This window comes from Dasypus novemcinctus, chromosome 3, assembly GCF_030445035.2.
Source record: "Dasypus novemcinctus isolate mDasNov1 chromosome 3, mDasNov1.1.hap2, whole genome shotgun sequence".
Lineage (NCBI taxonomy): Eukaryota > Metazoa > Chordata > Mammalia > Cingulata > Dasypodidae > Dasypus > Dasypus novemcinctus.
Genome location: NC_080675.1, coordinates 37,190,441 through 37,210,668, shown reverse-complemented (window position 1 = coordinate 37,210,668; position 20,228 = coordinate 37,190,441). Strand labels below are relative to the sequence as shown.

General features: G+C 41.0%; 1 protein-coding gene across 50 annotated transcripts in view; it reads left to right on the top strand.

The window, feature by feature from the left end:
• SIPA1L1 (signal induced proliferation associated 1 like 1) overlaps positions 1–20,228 on the top strand; it is a 399,857-nt gene that overhangs the window by 340,553 nt on the left and 39,076 nt on the right. For 26 of the 50 annotated variants that reach the window (XM_058293142.1, XM_058293144.2, XM_058293141.2 and 23 more), the window contains 2 exons: positions 13,951–14,100; positions 19,119–19,243. In XM_058293142.1, the coding sequence (XP_058149125.1) occupies positions 13,951–14,100; positions 19,119–19,243 (275 nt within the window). The remainder of the gene's footprint in view (positions 1–13,950; positions 14,101–19,118; positions 19,244–20,228) is intronic. The other 24 variants (XM_058293172.2, XM_071213827.1, XM_058293162.2 and 21 more) reach the window with 1 other exon arrangement.

Sequence of the window (20,228 nt, the reverse complement as noted above, 5' to 3'; positions counted from 1 at the left end):
GTTATTTCTTGGGCATGTACTTGTCTCTGCCTTTCATCTAAGTGCACAATGAGGAAAGTATCTCTTTGTGAGTGCTCACCCTCTGAGGCTGTAAGGGTGGTCCTTCGGCTGTCTAAGCAATGCAGATGAAAGATGATACAGTGGAGGTCAGGGAAATTTGATCTGTACTGGGTACCCCCTAAGGATTCTTGGTTTCAGGTGCTCTTGCCTACTCCCTAGGCAGTGGTATTCTAGCTGGCAATCCTTGGACTCCTTCACTTTCCCATCACATGATGATGCCATACCTTGACTTCCAGCTTTTTCCCCTAAATCCTCCAGTAAAAGGATTAAGCCAAACCTCATTCAGTTGGGCCAACCTTAACCAAAAATAATATCTTCAAAAAATCCTATTTACAATGGGTTCATACCCACAGTGGCATGAACTAAGATTAGGAACATGTTTTTTTGTTTTTCCCTGGGGTATGTAATTCAACTTACCACACCATTTTTAAAATGAAGTATTATTGGCCATTATATAAATTTGGTGTTTGAGCTCATTGAACCATTGGTACTTTTGAGTTTTTCGCCTGGATTGGAAAACCCACCCTCCCACACCCACACCCTATTTAATGTTTGATCTCCGTAGCTGGATGGAGTGTTTCTTTATTTGCATATAGTTATGCCTGGCTGCTTTTGCAGCCCACCCCACCCCCTCCTTAACAGACATCAGCACCATGTAGGTGTGAAAACTGTTCCTGGTGAATTTTGTGAAAACAGTCTTAAAGAGGTTGCCTGTCTCAAAAAGCATAATAGTCATAGCCTTTTCCATGTTCATTTTTAAGAAAATTATTTTTGTTTATATTGTACGGGTTCTGTGCTTATCTTCTCCGTGTTGTTTTCTACATTCAAACAAAGGAGTCCCATTTAATATTTACTCTTGCTTTGTGTAGAATATTAATGTAACCATAGTTAGAAGTTTCAGGTCTTATGCTTTCCAGATACTGTCAACCGGGATCAAAGCTTTATGACTTGACATGAGGATCCTTAAATCATGGAACTTTAGAGCTTCACGGGATTGCTGCAGCTAATATACCCATTGACTTCCATGTTTCTAAAGCCACTCGGTGGGGGGCCAAGGTGCCTTTTGTCCCCAACTCTTCAGAGGAACTTAAACATACTCTGGCCTCTGCTGGGAATGGTTGGTGTTTATATGATTTCCAAGTTCATAGTTTTAGATTATAGCAAAAAGATGTTTCTTATTTAAGGATTCAGGAAATCTGAACAGTGGCTTAAGCTTAGCATGCCTTCCACTTCTTTCCCTTTCCTTTACAAACTCCAGAGTGGCTCAGGGGTTGAGATGAGAGGAAGTTGCTCTATTGCAGTCCCCAGCTCAGGCCCCTGAATTGCTTAGTAATATTTTCTCTGGTCTCAAAAGTAGCTGTTCTACACTCAGCCTGAGGAAACCTCCCTGCAGAGGCACTGGAAACTCATGGGCTTGACCTTACTCCCCTTGCATCCCAGCTCCTCCCCTTGGTTCTTGTGTGGCTGTGGGAAAGTTTCTTATCCCCTCTGCACTTAGTGTCTCTGCTTATAAAATGGGCCACTAACCCTACCTCTTAGAGTTGCTGTGAAGATTTAAGATAATATAGGTAAAGCTCTTCAGACAGACCTGGTATGTACATGGTAGGGTTTAGTAAATGTTAGTTGCTGTTTGTCGTTGTCATTATTGTTATTTTTCAGGTAGTCTACCAAACACAGCCACTGGAAAGAGAATCAGAGCTCATTCAAACTCATCGTTTTAGGGAAATGGATGTAGTTGCCGAGTCTGGGCTGAGAGTCAGTCTTCAGCCTAGTCTAGTCAAAGTGTGTGGTGGGTCAGGCTGGAAGGGGTCAGCTTCCACAAGCAGGTTGCATTGTCTTCCACTACAATATCATACTTCACTGTGTTTAGACAGAGGATGAATTCAAGATACCTCCTATGCTGAAAAGAGCAATGGCTAACTGTACAGTTGCAAAAGTCATAGGAAAATTGGCAAAAACCATCTCTGAACCAAAATGGCGACAATTTACAGTGTAGGACTAGACTGGATCCTAGAGATCATCTTGTGAAACACTTCTGTATTCTGGCAGGAGCAGTAAGTTGGTGTGTGGCAGTGTTGTTCTGCATGTCATGTCATTAAGGATGTAGACTTCTTGGCTATTCAACCAGCAGCTGGGTCCTACCCTCCTGTCCTACTCGAGGGAATGTTAAGACCACCCAGGTAGGCCTGGCCTGGTCCCACCCTTTAGGAGGGTCTGCGAGGGCTCATGATAGCCCTGGGGCTTCCTCAGCATCCACCCCCCAGAAGCCAGGCCTAATGCATGCCCAGCTATCATCCTCCTCAGCATAGAGAAAAGAGCAGAAGTCTTAGGCATCTTCATCATGTATCATGAGATACAGGAATACATTTACCATTGCGAATTTAAACAACTCAGAAAGATGTGTATATTCTGCTACTTTATATTTGAAAGCACTGACATTTTTCTTTAAGGTTTTTTTTATTACATGCCACATTTACAAGTTTGTGAAAATTAGTGATAAAACAAATTAGCCTCCTAGATCCACTCCCCCACAGTCAATGTTAGGTTTTTCTTTCAGACATCTTGTTCAAGCCCTGGACCATGTTTCCTCTTGAGAAAATCACTCAGTATTGTGACAGAGTGGCTGCTGGAGATCCGCCTGTCATTAAAGGGCTGGCTGCAAAAAGTGGGCTTAATTTCCTTAACCTTCTCACCTGCAGGAACAATGCCTGTGGAAGAATGAGGTGGGCAGAGTGTCCTTTGGGCTGGTTAGCAAAGTAGAATCCATGTCTTTCCCAGAGCGTATGTGTGCTTGGGCTCACACAGCTGGTGACCATCTCACAAGGTACTTATTAGGCACACAAAAGTGGCCCTGGGGCTACTTTTTCTGGAGCCTACCTGGTTCCACAAACTGATTTTAAGGGAACATAGCACACCTAACCCAAGGAGAGGCTGCTGGGAGGAGGGGCTGACTCTTGTGCCTGTGGCCCTGCCTGCACTATCTCCTTCCCACCCCACTCCTAGAGGGAATCAGAATCAAGCAAATGAAATAGCCTTTGGTCTGTTGGGAAATCTGTTGCGTTTCATGTGACTCTTAAAAATTTTCTACTTTATTGAAAAATGACAAATGACAGTGACCTACTAAATGTCACAAAACGACATGTAGAGAGTAAGATGCAGTGTAGCCCAAACCATGGCCATGTGCTTATTGGGTGATTGATTGAGCTCATTGGTAAATGGCTTGGACTTCACTGTAGATCGCAATTTCTCCTAAATCCAGATTCTTAAGTACTGGTATAATTCTCTGTGGAAAGGGAAATGGGCCGTGTGGTTTTCTCTTCTCCTAGCATGGCATCTCCTAGGACGGTTGTGAGGAGGAGGCTGGGAGTCTCGGAGACCATCTGAGGAAGGTGCATAAGGGCAGCCTCCCTGAGCCGACCAGTATGGCCTTCAGCAGTTCAGTTTCTAGTTGCCTTGTTTTAGTTTGTGCAGGGGGATAGGGAAAGAATTTCGTTGTTTGGGTTTTTGGTCCAGTTTTTTAAACCCTAGTATGTCAAAACAAGAGAAAACAGAAGAATACTTCCCACCAAAGGTTTGGTTGTGAGTTCTTTTCATAAAGTATTTGTGAATATTCATGGAGTGCAAGATTAATCAAAGAGGTTGGTATTTGTGGATTCATATAATATATATGTGTATATATGACTTCTTCAGTTCTCTTGTACCTTTGCAAAATTTAATAAAAATTTAGAAGATAGTATTTGGGCTTCCCTTTTTATGCCTGCTGATCCAGAAATGGGCTACAGGCTCAGCACTGACCACACCCCTGATTTGGCTTAGAGCTTTGCACACTTCCCTTTTGCTTAACAGATGAAGTTTGGATCTCCTCAGCTTACCATACAGGGATAAGGCTTCCCATCCCTCTTGCCATGCCTTCACAAATCTCCCACCTGTGTCCAGCACTTCAGCCAAGCCTTCCATCCCTGATGGTCATGCACCCCTCACATTCCTACATCCTCATTTACGGCTTTTGCCAAAGTCCTTGATTACCTGCAAGATCCATCTCAAATTCAGTTCCTTCTCCCCTCGGGCTCCTACCCAGATTTTTTTTTTTTTTGGTCTTTATTTATTTTTTTAATGTTACATTAAAAAAATATGAGGTCCCCATATACCTCCCACCCCCTCACCCCACTCCTCCCCCCATAACAACAACCTCCTCCATCATCATGAGACATTCATTGCATTTGGTGAATACATCTCTGAGCACCGCTGCACCTCATGGTCAGTGGTCCACATGATAGCCCACACTCTACCACAGTCCACCCAGTGGGCCACGGGAGGACATATTTGATGTCTAACCTGCCTGATCCCCTCTCCACTCTATTTGAACCACCCTCATGACAGTTACATTTCTACTGTGTTCTAGTTAAAAACTATAGGTAACTATTATTGAGCTTATAGTCAGTGCCGAGCTCTGTTCAGCTTCCTCTGTGTTTTCTCCATTAATCCTCCCAACAGCCCAGTAAGTTGGGTGCTGTATGAATGCCCCCTTTATAAATAAGGATGCCCAGACACTGAAGAAGGTGAAAGAATTCCTACATGATCGATCGTAGCTGGTTAGTGGTGGAGCTGAGATTAGTATCAAGGCCATCTGACTCCAGAGCCCTCCTTTCCATCACCACACTACATGAATGAAATCCACCACCACACACAGATGGCCCTCAATAAATATTTGCTGAATGAATGCATGTGTTTGTATGCTGTGCGGGCACATGCCCCGCAGTCAGGACTAGCTTCATGAGTGTGCAATCTGTGCACTCTCAGAGGGGCCCACACTTGGTTTAATGTTCTGCTGTTGTCACCTTGAAATTCTTAATACTTTTTGAGCATGGAGTCCCTCGTTTTCATTTTGCCCTGCATCCCATGAATTGTGTAGCCAGTGCCTGCAATCAATTTTTATTTTCTGTCCTTTGGAATCACCCTTAGCTATAAAATCACCTTTTCTCCAGGCAAACCCATGATGTGTGTTGGGCTGTGAATGGGTTTGACAACTTGCCAGCATCCGTGAAGTGGTGATCCATTTTATCTGAGTGTGATAAATGGCCATATTTTCCTAACTGCACAAGGGACATCTTCCTTGTTGTAAATTGACTTTGCCACAGGAGGATCATGAAAACAAGATTGCCACAATCCAGCCTGAGTGGCTGATGTCCATGCATTGTTTGGTCGGAAACCCAGTGACAGTTCTCTTCACAAAGTACACTGTAGGAAGAGATGAAAAGACAGTGGGATGAGTTTGCTTTAATTTCAGCACAACTTCTTCAAACTCCAGTCTGTGTATAACACCCAAATTACATCACCTTTAATTACTTTAGAGATTTCTTTTTTTTTTTTTTTTTTTTTTTTTACATAGTTTCAGAAGAATCCTGGTTGATGCAGTTTGCTAAAGACAGACTTTATCTTGGTCCTGTTCCTTGGGTAGACAGCCTTTTAATTGTTAAGTTATGGTAAAACTCCATGCTTAATTATGGACTCAAGTATCTTAATTTCTCATTCACTACTGCTATTTGATACCTCTTACTTGTTTTTACCATATGCTACTATTTGCACTTAGGTTACAGGGCTTTATTTTCTTGGATCTAAGTAGTGTTGTCACTCTCAAGTAAAAATGTAGGTAACAGAGACTTAATTAAACTATACATAACTAAATACTCATTTGGGAAAAAAATTTATCATCACCTTTTCAGATACTGAGAATTCCTTGTCCATAAATTGTGATCATTTACAGTCTGAAGAGGTCAATTTAGTAAGAGTCTTTAATGTTAACACTCTGTGTGGTCCTGGGAGTTGACTCATGAGAAGGGTGTGTTGCAGGGCAGAAGTGATTCATTAGAAATCTGGGTGTTTTTTTCCCCCCACAGTCCTCTTTTACCTTTCATCCCGGTGTGAGAATTATTCTGGAAAATGGAGTATTGATATTGATCTTGGAACATCTTTTCCTGAAAGTCCAGCCCCTTCAACTCTTTGTTTTCATTACAATGAAGTACATTGCATATAAATGAGAAACTGGTTTAAAAATAGCACAGCAAACTATAGAATATCATGATTTTTTGAATTACTGCATTCTTGATCCAGTTAAAAATCCCTGATGTTTTATTGCTGTACACAGAAGTCATAGGCATTGGAACCCCAGAGAACATTAAGTATCAGTTGTTTTTTAAAAAAAGTTTAGTTATTTCTTGGCTAAATTTATAAAAATATGGGAAGAAGAATCTTCTGAACTTAATGCTAAGAAGTTTAGAAACCCTTTTTCTTTTTTTTTTTTTTTTTTTTTTTTTTTTTTATCTATGAGCCTTTTTAATTGTTCATTCTTGCTTTAGAACAATCTTAATTTATTGTTAATTTTTTTTTTAATTTTTTTATTTTTTATTGACTTTGTAATAATATTACATTAAAAATATATATGTGAGGTCCCATTCAACCCCAACCCCTACCCCCCCTCTCCCCCCCCCCCCCAACAACACTCGTTCCCATCATCATGACACATCCATTGGATTTGGTAAGTACATCTTTGGGCACCTCTGCACCTCATATACATTGGTTCACATCATGGCCCATACTCTCCTCTATTCTATCATGTAGGCCCTGTGAGGATTTACAATGTCCGGTGATTACCTCTGAAGCACCATCCAGGGCAGCTCCATGTCCCGAAGATGCCTCCACCTCTCATCTCTTCCTGCCTTTCCCCATACCCTTTGTCCATTATGTCCACTTTTCCCAATCCAATGCCACCTCTTCTATGTGGACACTGGATTGGTTGTGTCCATTGCACCTTTATGTCAAGAGGAGGCTCAGATTCCACCTGGATGCTGGATGCAATCCTCCCATTTTCAGTTGTAATCACTCTAGGCTCCATGGTGTGGTGGTTGTCCTTCTTCACCTCCATCTTAGCTGAGTGTGGTAAGTCCAATAAATCAGATTGTAGGTGCTGGAGTCTGTTGAGGCTCAGGATCTGGCTATCACATTGTCAGTCCAGAGATTCAAATCCCCTAAATATATCTTAAACCCCAACATTAACTGCACCTCCAGCACATTAGCATGAAAGTCTTATGAAGGGAGATCCCATCTGAGTCCAGATTCATCACACATAAACACCATTTCCAAAGAGGGGCCATCTGCCCTGGTAGTTAACCCCATCGGCCATGACCATAACTCCCATGGGTCTCTTTAGCCCTCAAAGGAACCAATATCTGGGGGTTGTATCTGCTTTATCTGTCTCTCTGACTCTGCTCAGTTGTGCATGAGGGCAAACCTTCTGCCAGCCTCCAGACTCTTTTTTAGAAACTCGTAGCCATATAAACTCATTTCTCCTTTCCATTTCCCCCTTACTTTAGGTCAAACAGCATTTTAAAGTCATGGTATTTTATGTAGACATGGATATTCTGCTGATCCGCATTGAACCTTCCGTATAAGGTCATTTTCCAGTTGCATCATCAGTTGGTAGTTGATAGTGGTCCCTCGTTGCCAGGGAGGCTCATCCCCGGGTGTCATGTCCCACGCTGGGGGGAAGGCATTGCATTTACATGCTGAGTTTGGCTTCGAGACTGGCCACATTTGAGTAACATGAAGGCTGACAGAAGGAAATTCCCAGGCACAAAGTTGCTCTAGGCCTTGTTCTTATTTTGGGTTTATCAGCTCACAAGCATAGTCATTAGTATCAGGGGCTCACTGTTGAACCCTCACTCCCTCCCGGTCCCCACCACTGTACCTGGGAGACTGTCGCTGCTCCCCTAGGGACCACGACAGAGCACCACTGGCCAGGAACCCAGTACCCCCCCTACTGTGGTTTTTAATTGTTGTCACTATGAGTATATCCAAACATTACCATGCACCCTGGACATATGTTCTGTACAGCTCCCTGTCAGTCATATATCACCTGTCATTGGTATCCCATACCAGTATCCCTCCATTGCCATTGTTGAAACACTCTGTGATCCAGAACTCCCCGAAATTTGAAGCCCAATATAATGTCATGGTCCCTTACTAGGGAATGGCATATAGCGATGGGTTTAAAGGATAGATAAAGAACTTGGATAAAGTTAGATAAAGAACTTAGATAAAGAATGTTGACTTGAGAAAATTCCACATCCTATTTTTTTCTTTCCCCCCCCCCCCCCCTAATTATTCAGCTTTTCTTCACAGGAGTCCTAGACCACAGCAATGTATATATATAATATACAGCGCTCCCACACATCCACCAGAAAACCTTTTCCCTTCCACAGTGATACTCTTACGCCCTATTCATATCATATTTACTTAAAGTGATGTACAGAGTCTGAGACATTAGCTTTCTAACAAGGTGACATCTGTGTTTACATTATGGTGCATACTTTAGGATACACAGTTCTTTACATTTTTAGTTATCCTATGTTTTACATTATGGTTTACATTATCAGTCTGTCATCTCCTATATGTTATGGTGTAATATTACATGTTTTATATCCATCCTTGTGTACTCTCAAGAAACTCCTCTCTTACCCCCCATTTACTTTGGTTCCACACATTTAACGTCCATTTACCCTTCCACCTTGGTGCCCTCAGTGATAGCCAACCTCCGTTTCCTGAGGAGCCACTTCCAGAGATAGATGGAATAGTGTTCAGGGCCTAACTTGCTCAACTGCCCCAATGCCCTGGGAGCCACCCTTTCTCTCGAGGGATACAGTTCCCTCTATTGGATGGCATTAGTCCTCCCCAGGATGTGGGTCCACCCCCACTCTCACTACTTGGGTTTCTACCCCATGGTGTCACCCACTCTGGCAGAATGAGCATTTAGACATTCCCCAGGAGCCCGTCCTGCATCAGACCCTCCCCTCCGAGCATTCTAAACAGGTAACCCTCTTTATTATATTTTGATATGATTTTCTCGGCATTTTACTCTCTACCAACACCTGACCCTCTCCTGGTTCGTATGCTACCCCTCCCTCCCCCCACTTTTGGGCAACGTTACCCACCCGTCCCTCCCCAGCCACCCTCAAACCCGCAAAGCCCCAAGCAAAGGCAACCCCTTGCCCCCCTTTTATCTCTTCTTTGTGTTCATACTTACCACCATCTCGTCTTAAATTCCACCCCTGCAGACATCGGCTCATATCCTTCCTCCACCCTCCGATTTCCTGCAAGCCTATCGTTCAGTCTCTTGCTATCTAGGGCAGCTTGTTTATTTCATATCATTGAGGTCATGTAGTATTTGTCCTTCAATGTCTGGGTTGCTTCACTCAACATAAGGTTCTCAAGATTCATCCATGTTATCACATGTGTTTGTAGTGTGTTTGTTCTTACAGCCGAGTAGTATTCCATTGTGTGTATATACCACATTTTATTGATCCACTCGTCTGTTGATGGGCATTTGGGTTGATTCCAACTTTTGGCAATAGTGAACAATGCTGCTATGAACATTGGTGTACATATATTGGTTTGTGTTCTTGTTTTCAGTTCTGCTGGGTATATTCCCAGCAGTGGTATTGCTGGGTCATATGGCAAATCTATGGCTAGTTCTTTGAGAAACCGCCATACTGTTCTCCAGAATGGTTGGATCCTTCTGCATTCCCACCAGCAGTGGATGAGTGTTCCCCTTCCTTCACATCCTCTCCAGCACTTGTATTCTTCTGTTTTTTTCATAGCTGCCAATCTTATGTAGAAACCCTTTTTCTTACACTGACTGGTAAGAGTATTTCTTATATGCCACAGAATTGAAGGATCTCAGCAATTGAAAAAGGTACTAATCTTAGTCTTCTAAACTTATTTGGGCATTTGCGTCAAACCTTCAGGGCTACTAAGAAAACAAAGATTCTTAGCTTATCTCAAAAGAGAAAAAAAAGACTCTTGTGCATTTCTAGCTCTTTTCACTGGACTCAGCAGCTCTTAAAATAGACCTGCAAAGTTGTATTGGAGGTGGGGGCAGATTCAGAAGGTCAGAATGCTGGCTTCCCCTGTGAGCCAATTGGAGGGTACATCTCCCAGATTGCAGCAACCAGCCCAACTTCCAAAAATGATCGGACCCAGGCTATTCCTAGCAGAAGTGGATGGCCAGTGCCCAGGCACCTGGCATCTCCCTTTCCCTGAACTAGGTCTATTTTCAAACAATATTTGTGCAATGGTATCAAATTCACAGTATTTGAAAAGAATAGTAAGACATCAGAATAAGTGCTAATTCTGAATTTTCTTTGCCCATCATATCTAGAGTCATAAAAACATTTGGGTGGTATTCTATCAGTTGCTGTATGTGTGTTCTATGTATGTGAACAGTCAGAAAATAAAGCCACTATTGAGTTATATAAATGCAGAAAAGGAGTAGGAATGAATGCCGGCCTTCTGGAAGTGCTATTTTTTCACTTTGGGATAACTCCAATAACCAAGTAGAATTTTCTGATACATTTGCCAAATAAAAGAGCTGAGGTTGGGAACTAGCATGCAATATGTCAGCTTAATGTACGTTTTGGAGAGAAGAGTAAGAAAAGCAAACTCTAAATATAAATGTAAAAGTTACAACCTGACTTTCTGTGGAATCATGTTGTCACTTCCTCATAGACGCATAAATATTTTAACATTCACCATAAATAAAAATTCAGTGGCATTACTTGTCTACCCCGAAGAGAGCAAAAATCATCAGGTCCCCAGATGTTGCATTGGCCCCACCCATGTTAACATTCTGCTGTTCTCTTCTTTTTTCCTGTTTTTCTGTAATACCTCCTCCTCTTCTCAGTGGGAGAATCAAAGCAGCTGCACAATAAAACTATACTTGAACTTGCTCTGTAGTAGATGCACATAAAACTGGATTCTAAGACAGACAGGAGTATGGTATCTTGTTACATTTGGGTCCATGCCGTTCCTTAATCCTTACATAGTTTTCTTCTTTCCACCCACTCCTTTCATTCCTCCCTCGTGCCAGTCCCATTCCAGCTACCCTGGAATAAATAGTGAGAAATTGGAGAGATGTCAATGAAAAAGATAAAGGGACATCCATTTTATGGTGCCCAGATAAATGCCTTGATCTTACTGAAACACATTATCCAAAATAGGGATGTGGTAGTGTCCCCAGCCCTACTAACCTTGACTTGGCCATAGCTGCCATACACATACCCTACTCCTGGGCCTGCCACCCAAATAAGGGTGCCAGCTCTGTGGCTAGCCCAGAATTCTCTGAGTCTGTGTAGCATTAACAAGGTTAGTGATGATGATAGGAGTTGCTTAAGAATGCTGCCTCTTTTCCTAGCTTCTCATTGCATTCCCCAAGGACTAGCATCTTCCATCTTCTTATTTGCCCCATTTCTAACTACTTAGAGCATGCGTTCTCAGCAAGTTCTCTCTCCATTACATGTGCAATTGATGATATTCTACAAGGGTGCATAGGCTTATACATCATTCTACCACCTGTAACTCTGTCCCTATTTTAAGAAAGCGTAATTTAACTTTTTGTTTTCCATAAAGTATTCACAGCCTCTGGTACTTTATTATTAGTATCCAATTATTTGTCAGTTGATGGGTGAGAACCTCCTCACTTGCAGCATCTGCTTTAACCTTGTCTATAATACTAACAGGCATTCACTTTCATTCAACAAGGATTTATTAAGAACCCAGATATATAAAGATAAATAAGGTTCATTCCTCTCATTCCTGCCCCTTAAGGACAGAATCTCTTTGGGACATAAAACTAACCGTTCTACAGTGTATGGATGTGCTGTGATGTTGCAAAGAACAGGCTGTTATGGAACTTGAGGAGGTTCTGATTAATCTGTGAGTTCAGAGATAAGATGTGGGAATGAGGTTTTGGAGAAAAGGGGATTTATGTGGATAAAAAAGGAAGAGGGCGTTCCAAAAGAGAGGGAGGAATCAGGATGACTGGTGGCAGAATTTGAGATCTGGGGACACATTGAATATCTCCAGAGTATAGATGGATGAAGGCAGTTAAAGGTGATGGAGAAGAGGATGAAGTTGGGCAAATTGTTCGAGGCCTTAAAGAGAGCTGTAGGGATTTGGTCCTTTATCCTGCAGGCTAAGGGAAGCTATGGGGAGGCTTTTCGTACTGACTTGGTGGGGGATGGATTGTAAGAGGTAGTGGGTGGGTGGGTGGAGAGAGCCTCGAAATCAGGAGACCAGCCAGGGAACTGTTGTACTAATCCAGGATGGAAAGGAAAGAACTTAAGAGGACAATTAGCAGGTTAGAGCCAGTTATCTTCTTTGACCAGCCATCCATGGTGCCTAGCACACTGTTTGTGTTCAGTAAGTAATAGCAGATCAGTTAACTATGGAAGATGAGGAAAGGGGAAGAGGCAAAACAATTCAAGATATTTAACTTGAGAAAACTAATCTAGGGAGGAACAGGTTTGGGGTATTCCAGGGTAGAGAAGTGGAGAAAACATGTTTGTTGTTTTTTAATTTACAGATACTCCATATCCACGAATATGTTAGTTTTTAACAGATTTGATTTGAATTGCTGGTGAGGGTTTTCAATGGAGATGTCTAGGAGGCAGCTGGAGATAACAGGTTTGTCACTGTAGAGAAATCTGGGCTCTGAAGTTGGATGTGCCTCTTGGGGAATAGATGAATTTGGGAGTCATATTTTTTAGTCTCTATCCTTATTCTTTTTCTTTCGGAAACATTTCTCAATGTGATTATATTAACCCTTCTATCATGTTCATGTACCTGAAACCCCATCCTGCCCTCCTAAGGAGGTACATAGATTCCCTGTAGGAAACTGCCATATTCCAATGAGCCAGGTTCTTCCCCTAAGGCTTCAAAATTTTGACTTGAGTGTAAGATAACTTTTTGTGTAAAATCGTGTGAACAAACAGAGCCATTGTACAATGTCTTACTAAGAAAAGAAAATCCATTTTTTTGTAGTGGACTGAGTAGTTTAGTATAGAGAGTACAATGGACTTATCAAGGGGCCTGACTTATTGTGACCTTCAACAAATGACTTAGTTTCTGCTCCCTCAACATTAAAATGGAAATTACCTGCTTTTCTGCAAGAGGCAGATGATTTGCCTCAGCATTTGCTCTTGAAATAAAATGTCATTGTTATAATATAAGGTTCACTTGTAAGTGTTAGCATCACTTATTGATAACCCCGGTAGTTGCTTGATTCCATTCTAGAGAAGAAGAGGTAAAGGGGAAAAAATATACATCTGTTCTGACAAAAAAGCTCCATTTCTTGTCACAAGACCAGTAAACAGGGTGAAGGATTTGTATTTGTAGAAACAGATAAATTTAGGTGACTGCAGAATATATCACTACTGTGGTATTTTATAAATTCAGTAATTCCAATTAAACTCAACAACTGCAGTTCTAGGCATTTTTCCATAGAGGTTTTTTATATGGTGATGCTACTATCAAATATATATTTAGTATAAATACTAAATATCAAAATCTAAATATTCATTCTAGACTTTTAGTAATAAAATTGGAAAATAAGCATATAAGAACGCACCAGTGTCACTGTGGTCATATACTCTAGGAAAAGTAGTGTGAAAATTTAAAATTAATTGCTGGGTTAATATCAGTTGGGTTCAATTATCCTCTGCTCTGCCATGCTAGGAAACTGCATAAATAGTTTGGCTAGCTGAATACTGGCAGCTTTGGGAAGCATACATGGTTTTTTCTGGATCTTTTTTTTTTTCGTGATTTTTTTGGCACATACCTCCCCGCAACCCCCACCCCCTTTCAAGGCAGTTTTCCAGCTGTTCCCCTAGGGAATAGGTTTATAGAGAAGTTTCTCTTCTAGGCTTCCAGCTGGCTTCATTTTCACCATCTCCATGAAGTCACTGCCTTTGTAGCATTTATATAATATTATCTATCATGCATTGCCTTGGGATTTTCCCTTTGAATCGTTGACCTCATATTTTTGGTTTGCACACGCAGGCTGTCTCCTGGTTCGGACATCTATGTGACGGTCTCATCCATTGCTTTAGCAAGATCCCAGCAGTGCCGTAACTCCCCTAGCAACCTATCTTCATCCAGTGAGACTGGCTCTGGTGGGGGCACTTACAGACAAAAATCCATGCCAGAAGGGTAGGTATGCTGTTTGCCCCCTGTACAAGGTCCTAGTTGGAATTGCTCTCTTTCATCTGTAATTCAGATGGTATAAAAATGATACCCACTCAGCCTGCCTTGATCAGTTTACAAAAGAATAAAAGGGAAAATATGGTTAATATTCCAGATAGGCTAGTGTTTTAATGGTTGATTCAAGCCACTTCTTAGGATGTTTGTCATGCTTTAGTCTCTGAGAAGTTCTCAATGGCAGAGAAATCAATTTGCATCAGGCTTTCTGTTATATGTATTATTTAGGTTCCAAGTACGTTTTTGTCACTTCTTACTATTTCCTCCAAAGTGAACCCAGCAGTGTACTACTTGCACTGATTGGAGTTTGTTTTGCTGTTAACGTAGGGAAAATGATCATCACAGCCAGAGCTTAAGTTATTTTTCCCACACTTTAAAAGTTTTCTGTGATTTCAGCTCGTGGTGTGTTTTTGGTTTCTCTTCTTTCATCTTTCTTGAAAACACTAAATGCCCAAAAGTAACCGTTTACCTCTGATAAGAATTACAAAGTAAAATGCTAAAACGTTTATGATTTTAGAGGCCAGTAAAAGGGAAAAAAAATTGGAATGTCTGAAGCTGGGAAGTAATTAGCAGCAAAACATTCACTAAGCTGCCTTTGCCCAGAGGATGAGTGAAAGAACCATCAAAGACTTCATGCTGAGGTTTACCCTTTGGGGTTTTGAACCATTTGAAAATCAAATGTGAGGTATTTATAAAAACTGATCTTTCTTTTCTAATTTTTCCCAAATATATTTTTAACAAACGTACATGATTTGGCTACTTTCTTGAGGTTTCACAGTGTTACAAAATAAACATGTTTTACCAAGAATGCCCTCATAATGGGTATTTTTTTTAATTCTATGGCATTTTGTTGAGCCTTATAGGTATTAACAATGATATTTTTTGTTGTTGCTAAATGTTTATGTTGGCAGATACTAGGTAATACAACCACTATAAAATATGTTCTCCACCTCCCCACTGTCTCCCCCAGCATTCCCTTGGTAGCCTATCTGAAATGCATATTTATTTTAATTACTGTAGGGGCAATTAGGGGGGAAAAAATAGCTCTTAATCATGAGTCCCTGCCAAAAGTTTTATGAGTTAAGTATGATTATACCACACCATAACACCACTAGCCCAACTAATTCTTTCCTATTTTAATAGATTTTAAATGGCCTGGTTTGACTTCAAAAGTAAGAATCCATTGCAACTTGAATGTCAGTACAGCAATAAAATATAAAGTAGCTAGAAAACATTCTTCTGTTTGTGATATACTTAGAATGTATATCAAAAATCTAAGTTGAGACATTGTTTTGGTGAATATTAATGTTAGAAACATAGTTCTAATACCTATGCACACAGTTTTTTTTAATGAGGTAGTAACTGTTCAATTTGGTACTTTTTAACCAAACCTACCATAGGTGGTGTTAAGGGTTTTCCCACATTGTTTGTGGGGTACCCAGTAGTTATTTACCATACCATATAATCTCTCTTTTTACCCTGGGCGATTGTTTACAGAAAGATAATGGTATTACAGTGTTTTTCATCTATGTCTCAAGTACTTTTTTGTCTCTTTCACTGATGCAAAAGACAGTGGTTCACTGACTGATTCATTGCTCAAGGACCAGGTTTAGTCTAAAAGTTACCTTTACCCGGAGAAAAAAATCATTACATCTACTCTATTAGCTTACCCCAGTAAAAATTGTATTAGTTTCCCACAGGGCTGCCAGTGCAAAAATACAAGAAATGGGTTGGTTGACTTTTATAAAGGGGATGTGTTTGGGGTAAAAGCTTACAGTTCTGAGGCTGTGAGAATGTCCAAACCAAGGCATTATCAGAGATGCTTTCTCACTAAAGGTCAGCTGCTGACAGATCCTGGAGTCACTTGCATGATGAGGCAAGATGGCGGGTGTGCTGGTCTCTCCGCACTTGCTTCTGGAGCTCAGGTGTGGGCAGTCAGGCATTTCTCCCTGGGCCTCATCTCCTTGAGCCTCTTGGGGTTTCTCTGTCTTTCTGCACTATTAGCGAACCTGGAGTCTTCTCTCATATGATGGGGTCAAAATGGTAGAGCTCTCTTTTCTGTCTTCTTTCTCTCTGTGTGTTTCTGCTTTCAGTCCTCGGATTACATAAGACCCCAGCGAAAGGGGGAGACCCAGCCTGAGTCACACCTCACTGACATAGTCCAATCAAAAGCTATCTAATCAAGTGTCTATTCAAGGTCCTGTAAGGAACTCTAATGCAATCAAAGGAATGAATTAGTTCAAAAACAGTCTTTTCTGGCATTCACTAAAGAATTTGAGACTGTCACAAAATGGATATGTACAAGCTGACCATGAGGCAGGAGTGGGTATGATGTTAAGCTTTGCAAAGCTTAATAGCTTGAGCTTAATAACAATAGGTTAGTTACACAATTGTTATCTATAAACATGATGTGCTGTTTTGTTGTCCTGCCTCCACTTCAGTGACCTGAGGGTCTGCGTCTTTATCACGTGTGCCTGTCCACTCCCTGGTGTGGGGACATAGAGATTATACAAATCAATTTAAGGTAAAATTCAGTAGGGTGGTTAATAATACCTGCTGTACTTAAGTGGGGAGAGAAGACACCTGAACAAGTTTAAGATGAGCATGAGAGTTAAAGAGCATCAAGTGTTCAAGATGTAAGATCTGTTCTACCTTCCTTGGAGATTTATTTTTGGGCCACACACTTAGAGGACTGTTTACAGGGCAGGGCATGTATAGAGTGGAGGGCTGGGATAGGCGACAAGTTTGGAGACATTGGGGTGAGAAACAAACTGAGGATGTGTAACCTAGAGATGAGAATTTTTGTTGTGAACATAGCCATCTTCCTTTTTGATGTTAACAGTAGCAGTCTTCTAGCACTCTTAAATAAGGGACTAAACTTGTCTGTGAAGGCAGCTGAGACCAAAAAATTAAAGCTAAAGGGAAGATTCCGGCCCATTTCAAAGAGGATATTTCAAAGTTGTCATCCTGCCCTGGATACGAATGTACTACCTCATGAGGTAGAGTTTTGGGTCACTGAATGCATTCAAGCAGAGACTGAATAAAAGATGTTGTGCAGGGGAACAGACTTGGCTCAGTGGTTAGGGCGTCCGTCTACCACATGGGAGGTCTGCGGTTCAAACCCCGGGCCTCCTTGACCCATGTGGAGCTGGCCCATGAGCAGCGCTGATGTGCGCAAGGAGTGTCCTGCCACGCAGGGGTGTCCCCTGCGTAGGGGAGCCCCACGTGTAAGGAGTGCGCCCCATGAGGAGAGCCGCCCAGCGCCAAAGGAAGTGCAGCCTGCCCAGGAATGGCACCGCACACACACAGAGCTGACACAACAAGATGACGCAACTAAAAGAAACACAGATTCCCATGCCGCTGACAACAGAAGCGGACAAAAAGAACAAGCAGCAAATGGACACAGAGAACAGACAACCAAGGAGGGGGTGGTGGGGAAAAGGAGAGAAGTAAATAAAAATAAATCTTTAAAAAAAAAAGATGTTGTACAAGTGCTTCACGTTATAGCCACATGGTTACTTAACTCCTTCTGATCTGAACTGTAATTTTTAATCTATTAAGTGCTCCTCAAAAAAAAAAAAGGGCATAGTTAAGCTCTTTCAAAGGAAATACAATATAAACTTAGAGCAAATTTTATCTGAGTTCCTCAAGGACAGAATTTTTATATCCCCAATATCCTGGCATATAATAAATGGTGTGTGTGTGGGTGTGTGTAGCTGAAATTAAAGTTCATTGGGTGGAAATGTTTGTCAAGGCAGAATTTTAAAATAACCTTATCATTTATTTAAAATCAGAAAAGTAATCAGCTTTAAAATTGGATGTTTAAAAAGTTTTCTTTAATTTCCATGAACTATTACCAGAAAAGTAAAATCCATTTCTAGACTCAGTGTAGTGCAGGTTTAGAAAAGATAATAGGGCCAGTTTGAGGATATTCACTGTTCTGAACTGAACAAGGACCCCACTTGGCAGGAGATGGCAAAAAGCATAATTAGTGAATCCATTTTTTTTTTTCATGAGCCCTTTTACTGTAGTTCTCATAGATCAAGGTGTTTGTTTTTATTAAGTATTTTTAAAGGGTTTTCTACTTTCAAATGCTTTTATGTAGATTTGTCTCCTTGGCTTCATATAATGGAATTGCCATTTTACAAATAAATGGAGAAAAAAAGTGCAGTGACTTTTTTCAGGGTCAGTTTGGGTGGTAGAGTTGGAACTCATCTCCGGGTCTTCCTGCTCGAAACCATGTGCTCTTTACAGTGTCCCACCTGCTGAGTCTGCCTTTGTATTTATCAGTCTGTAGCAAGTAAAAATAATGTATCCATCATTTCAGGCCCAATTTAGTCTTTATTATGTAGATTGCTTATAAATTAATTAACAACTGCTTATCAATTTATAAATTTCCCTGTGAATGTTTTGAGTTTTGTACTCTGTCCATTTGTCATGGGCTCAGTCATTATTTCCCTTGTTGATATACTGCTGATCAAGGCATATGCTTTAATTAACCATATATTACCATTCTACATAAGGGAAAATAAAACTGGTTCATGAAATAACTAAATGTTCTTTCCAGAAGTAGACCTTTGCCTTATATATGCCAGCAAGATAGCTTAAAATTTTCTCAGACCATGGAGCAAGTCCTCAGAAAATACTTATTCTTAACAAATGCACCAATTCAAAGACATACATAGAACATCGAGATTATGAATATTTTCCATTGGCTGTGAATGACATCTGAGCTTGGCTCTGCAAAGGCTTGAAGATGTTGCTTTCTTATGCCTATCTTAGGGTAGCTGGGTCCTGGTGGCCTCTGCCTTTGTTTACTATTTTGAACAAATGCTGAGATATATGTTGAGTAAAATATACACACCTCTGTACCTATGCTTAGATTTTCGTTTAGGCATCCAGGACTGCTTTCCCCTCATGGGTGAGGTCTCTGAGGTCTCCTTTGCCTTTGTTTGGGGAAATCACCACAGGTTTGGAGTGAGCCGCAGATCCCCAGCCTCCATTGACAGGCAGAACACCCAGTCAGACATTGGCGGCAGTGGAAAATCCACGCCCAGCTGGCAGAGAAGTGAGGACAGCATCGCTGACCAGATGGGTAAGTAACTAATTCCTGTGAAAAGCAAGTTGCTCTTACCACAGGGTGACTTTGGCCAGCTACCTCTTGATGATGTTATCAGGGCATTCTGTTACAGAATAGAGCCCTAGCTAATAAAGATGAATTAGAACTAAGTCTTTGTTAGATTTATGTATGAGCTAAAGCAATCAATAAGATCTGAGAGAAAAGACAAGTAATTCTAAGTGACCCCGAGTTTTACAATAGAAAGGATGTAGCGATTATTTTCAGTACCAAGACTAAATCGCCGAACTGCAAACCTCATGTGCCCTACCTTTCTCCCCCTTGTTTACTCGTTTGTTTGCTTTTGCCTGCTTTAAGTGCCCTGAGAGACTCCTTAGTATTCGTCATGTCCAATTAAAAAAAAAAAAACCTGCTATGTACAAAGTGGGAAAGAGAGATAATTTCCCTTTATTCACATCTGTATCTTTGTTAAAATTGCCTTCCTCAGCTACATGCTCTTTCCCCCTGCACTCTGCTATTAAGCTGTCAGCTAAGGAAATGTCTTAGTGGTACAAAATACTAGATGGAAAATATTTGCATGCATGAGCCCTCATTTGGATTTCTGGGACGTGTCCTTTATATATGGGTAGTCTTTCTCCAATGATACCATAACTCTGGTTGATAAAATAAAAATTTGGCATGGAACAAGATTATGTTTCAATACAGTAGCATGGGAGATTGGGTATCAAAACAGTTGAGACATCAGGGACTTGAATCAGGACAGTTAGTCTTTTCTGTCTCTTACCTTTAGTAGCATTACCATCATTGTGGAATAAATAAATTTCAAGGCTGAAAAAGATGATAATTTTTATTGTCTCTGAAAATTGGTGATTTTGTCCTATATTTTTTATTGTGCCCATTTAAATGTACTAACCACGAACTTAGAAAGGAATAGAGATAGTAATTCAGTTAAGACAGGCATTGAGGAAGAGAAATGTGGTTCTTAGGTTCAGGAGATAAGCTT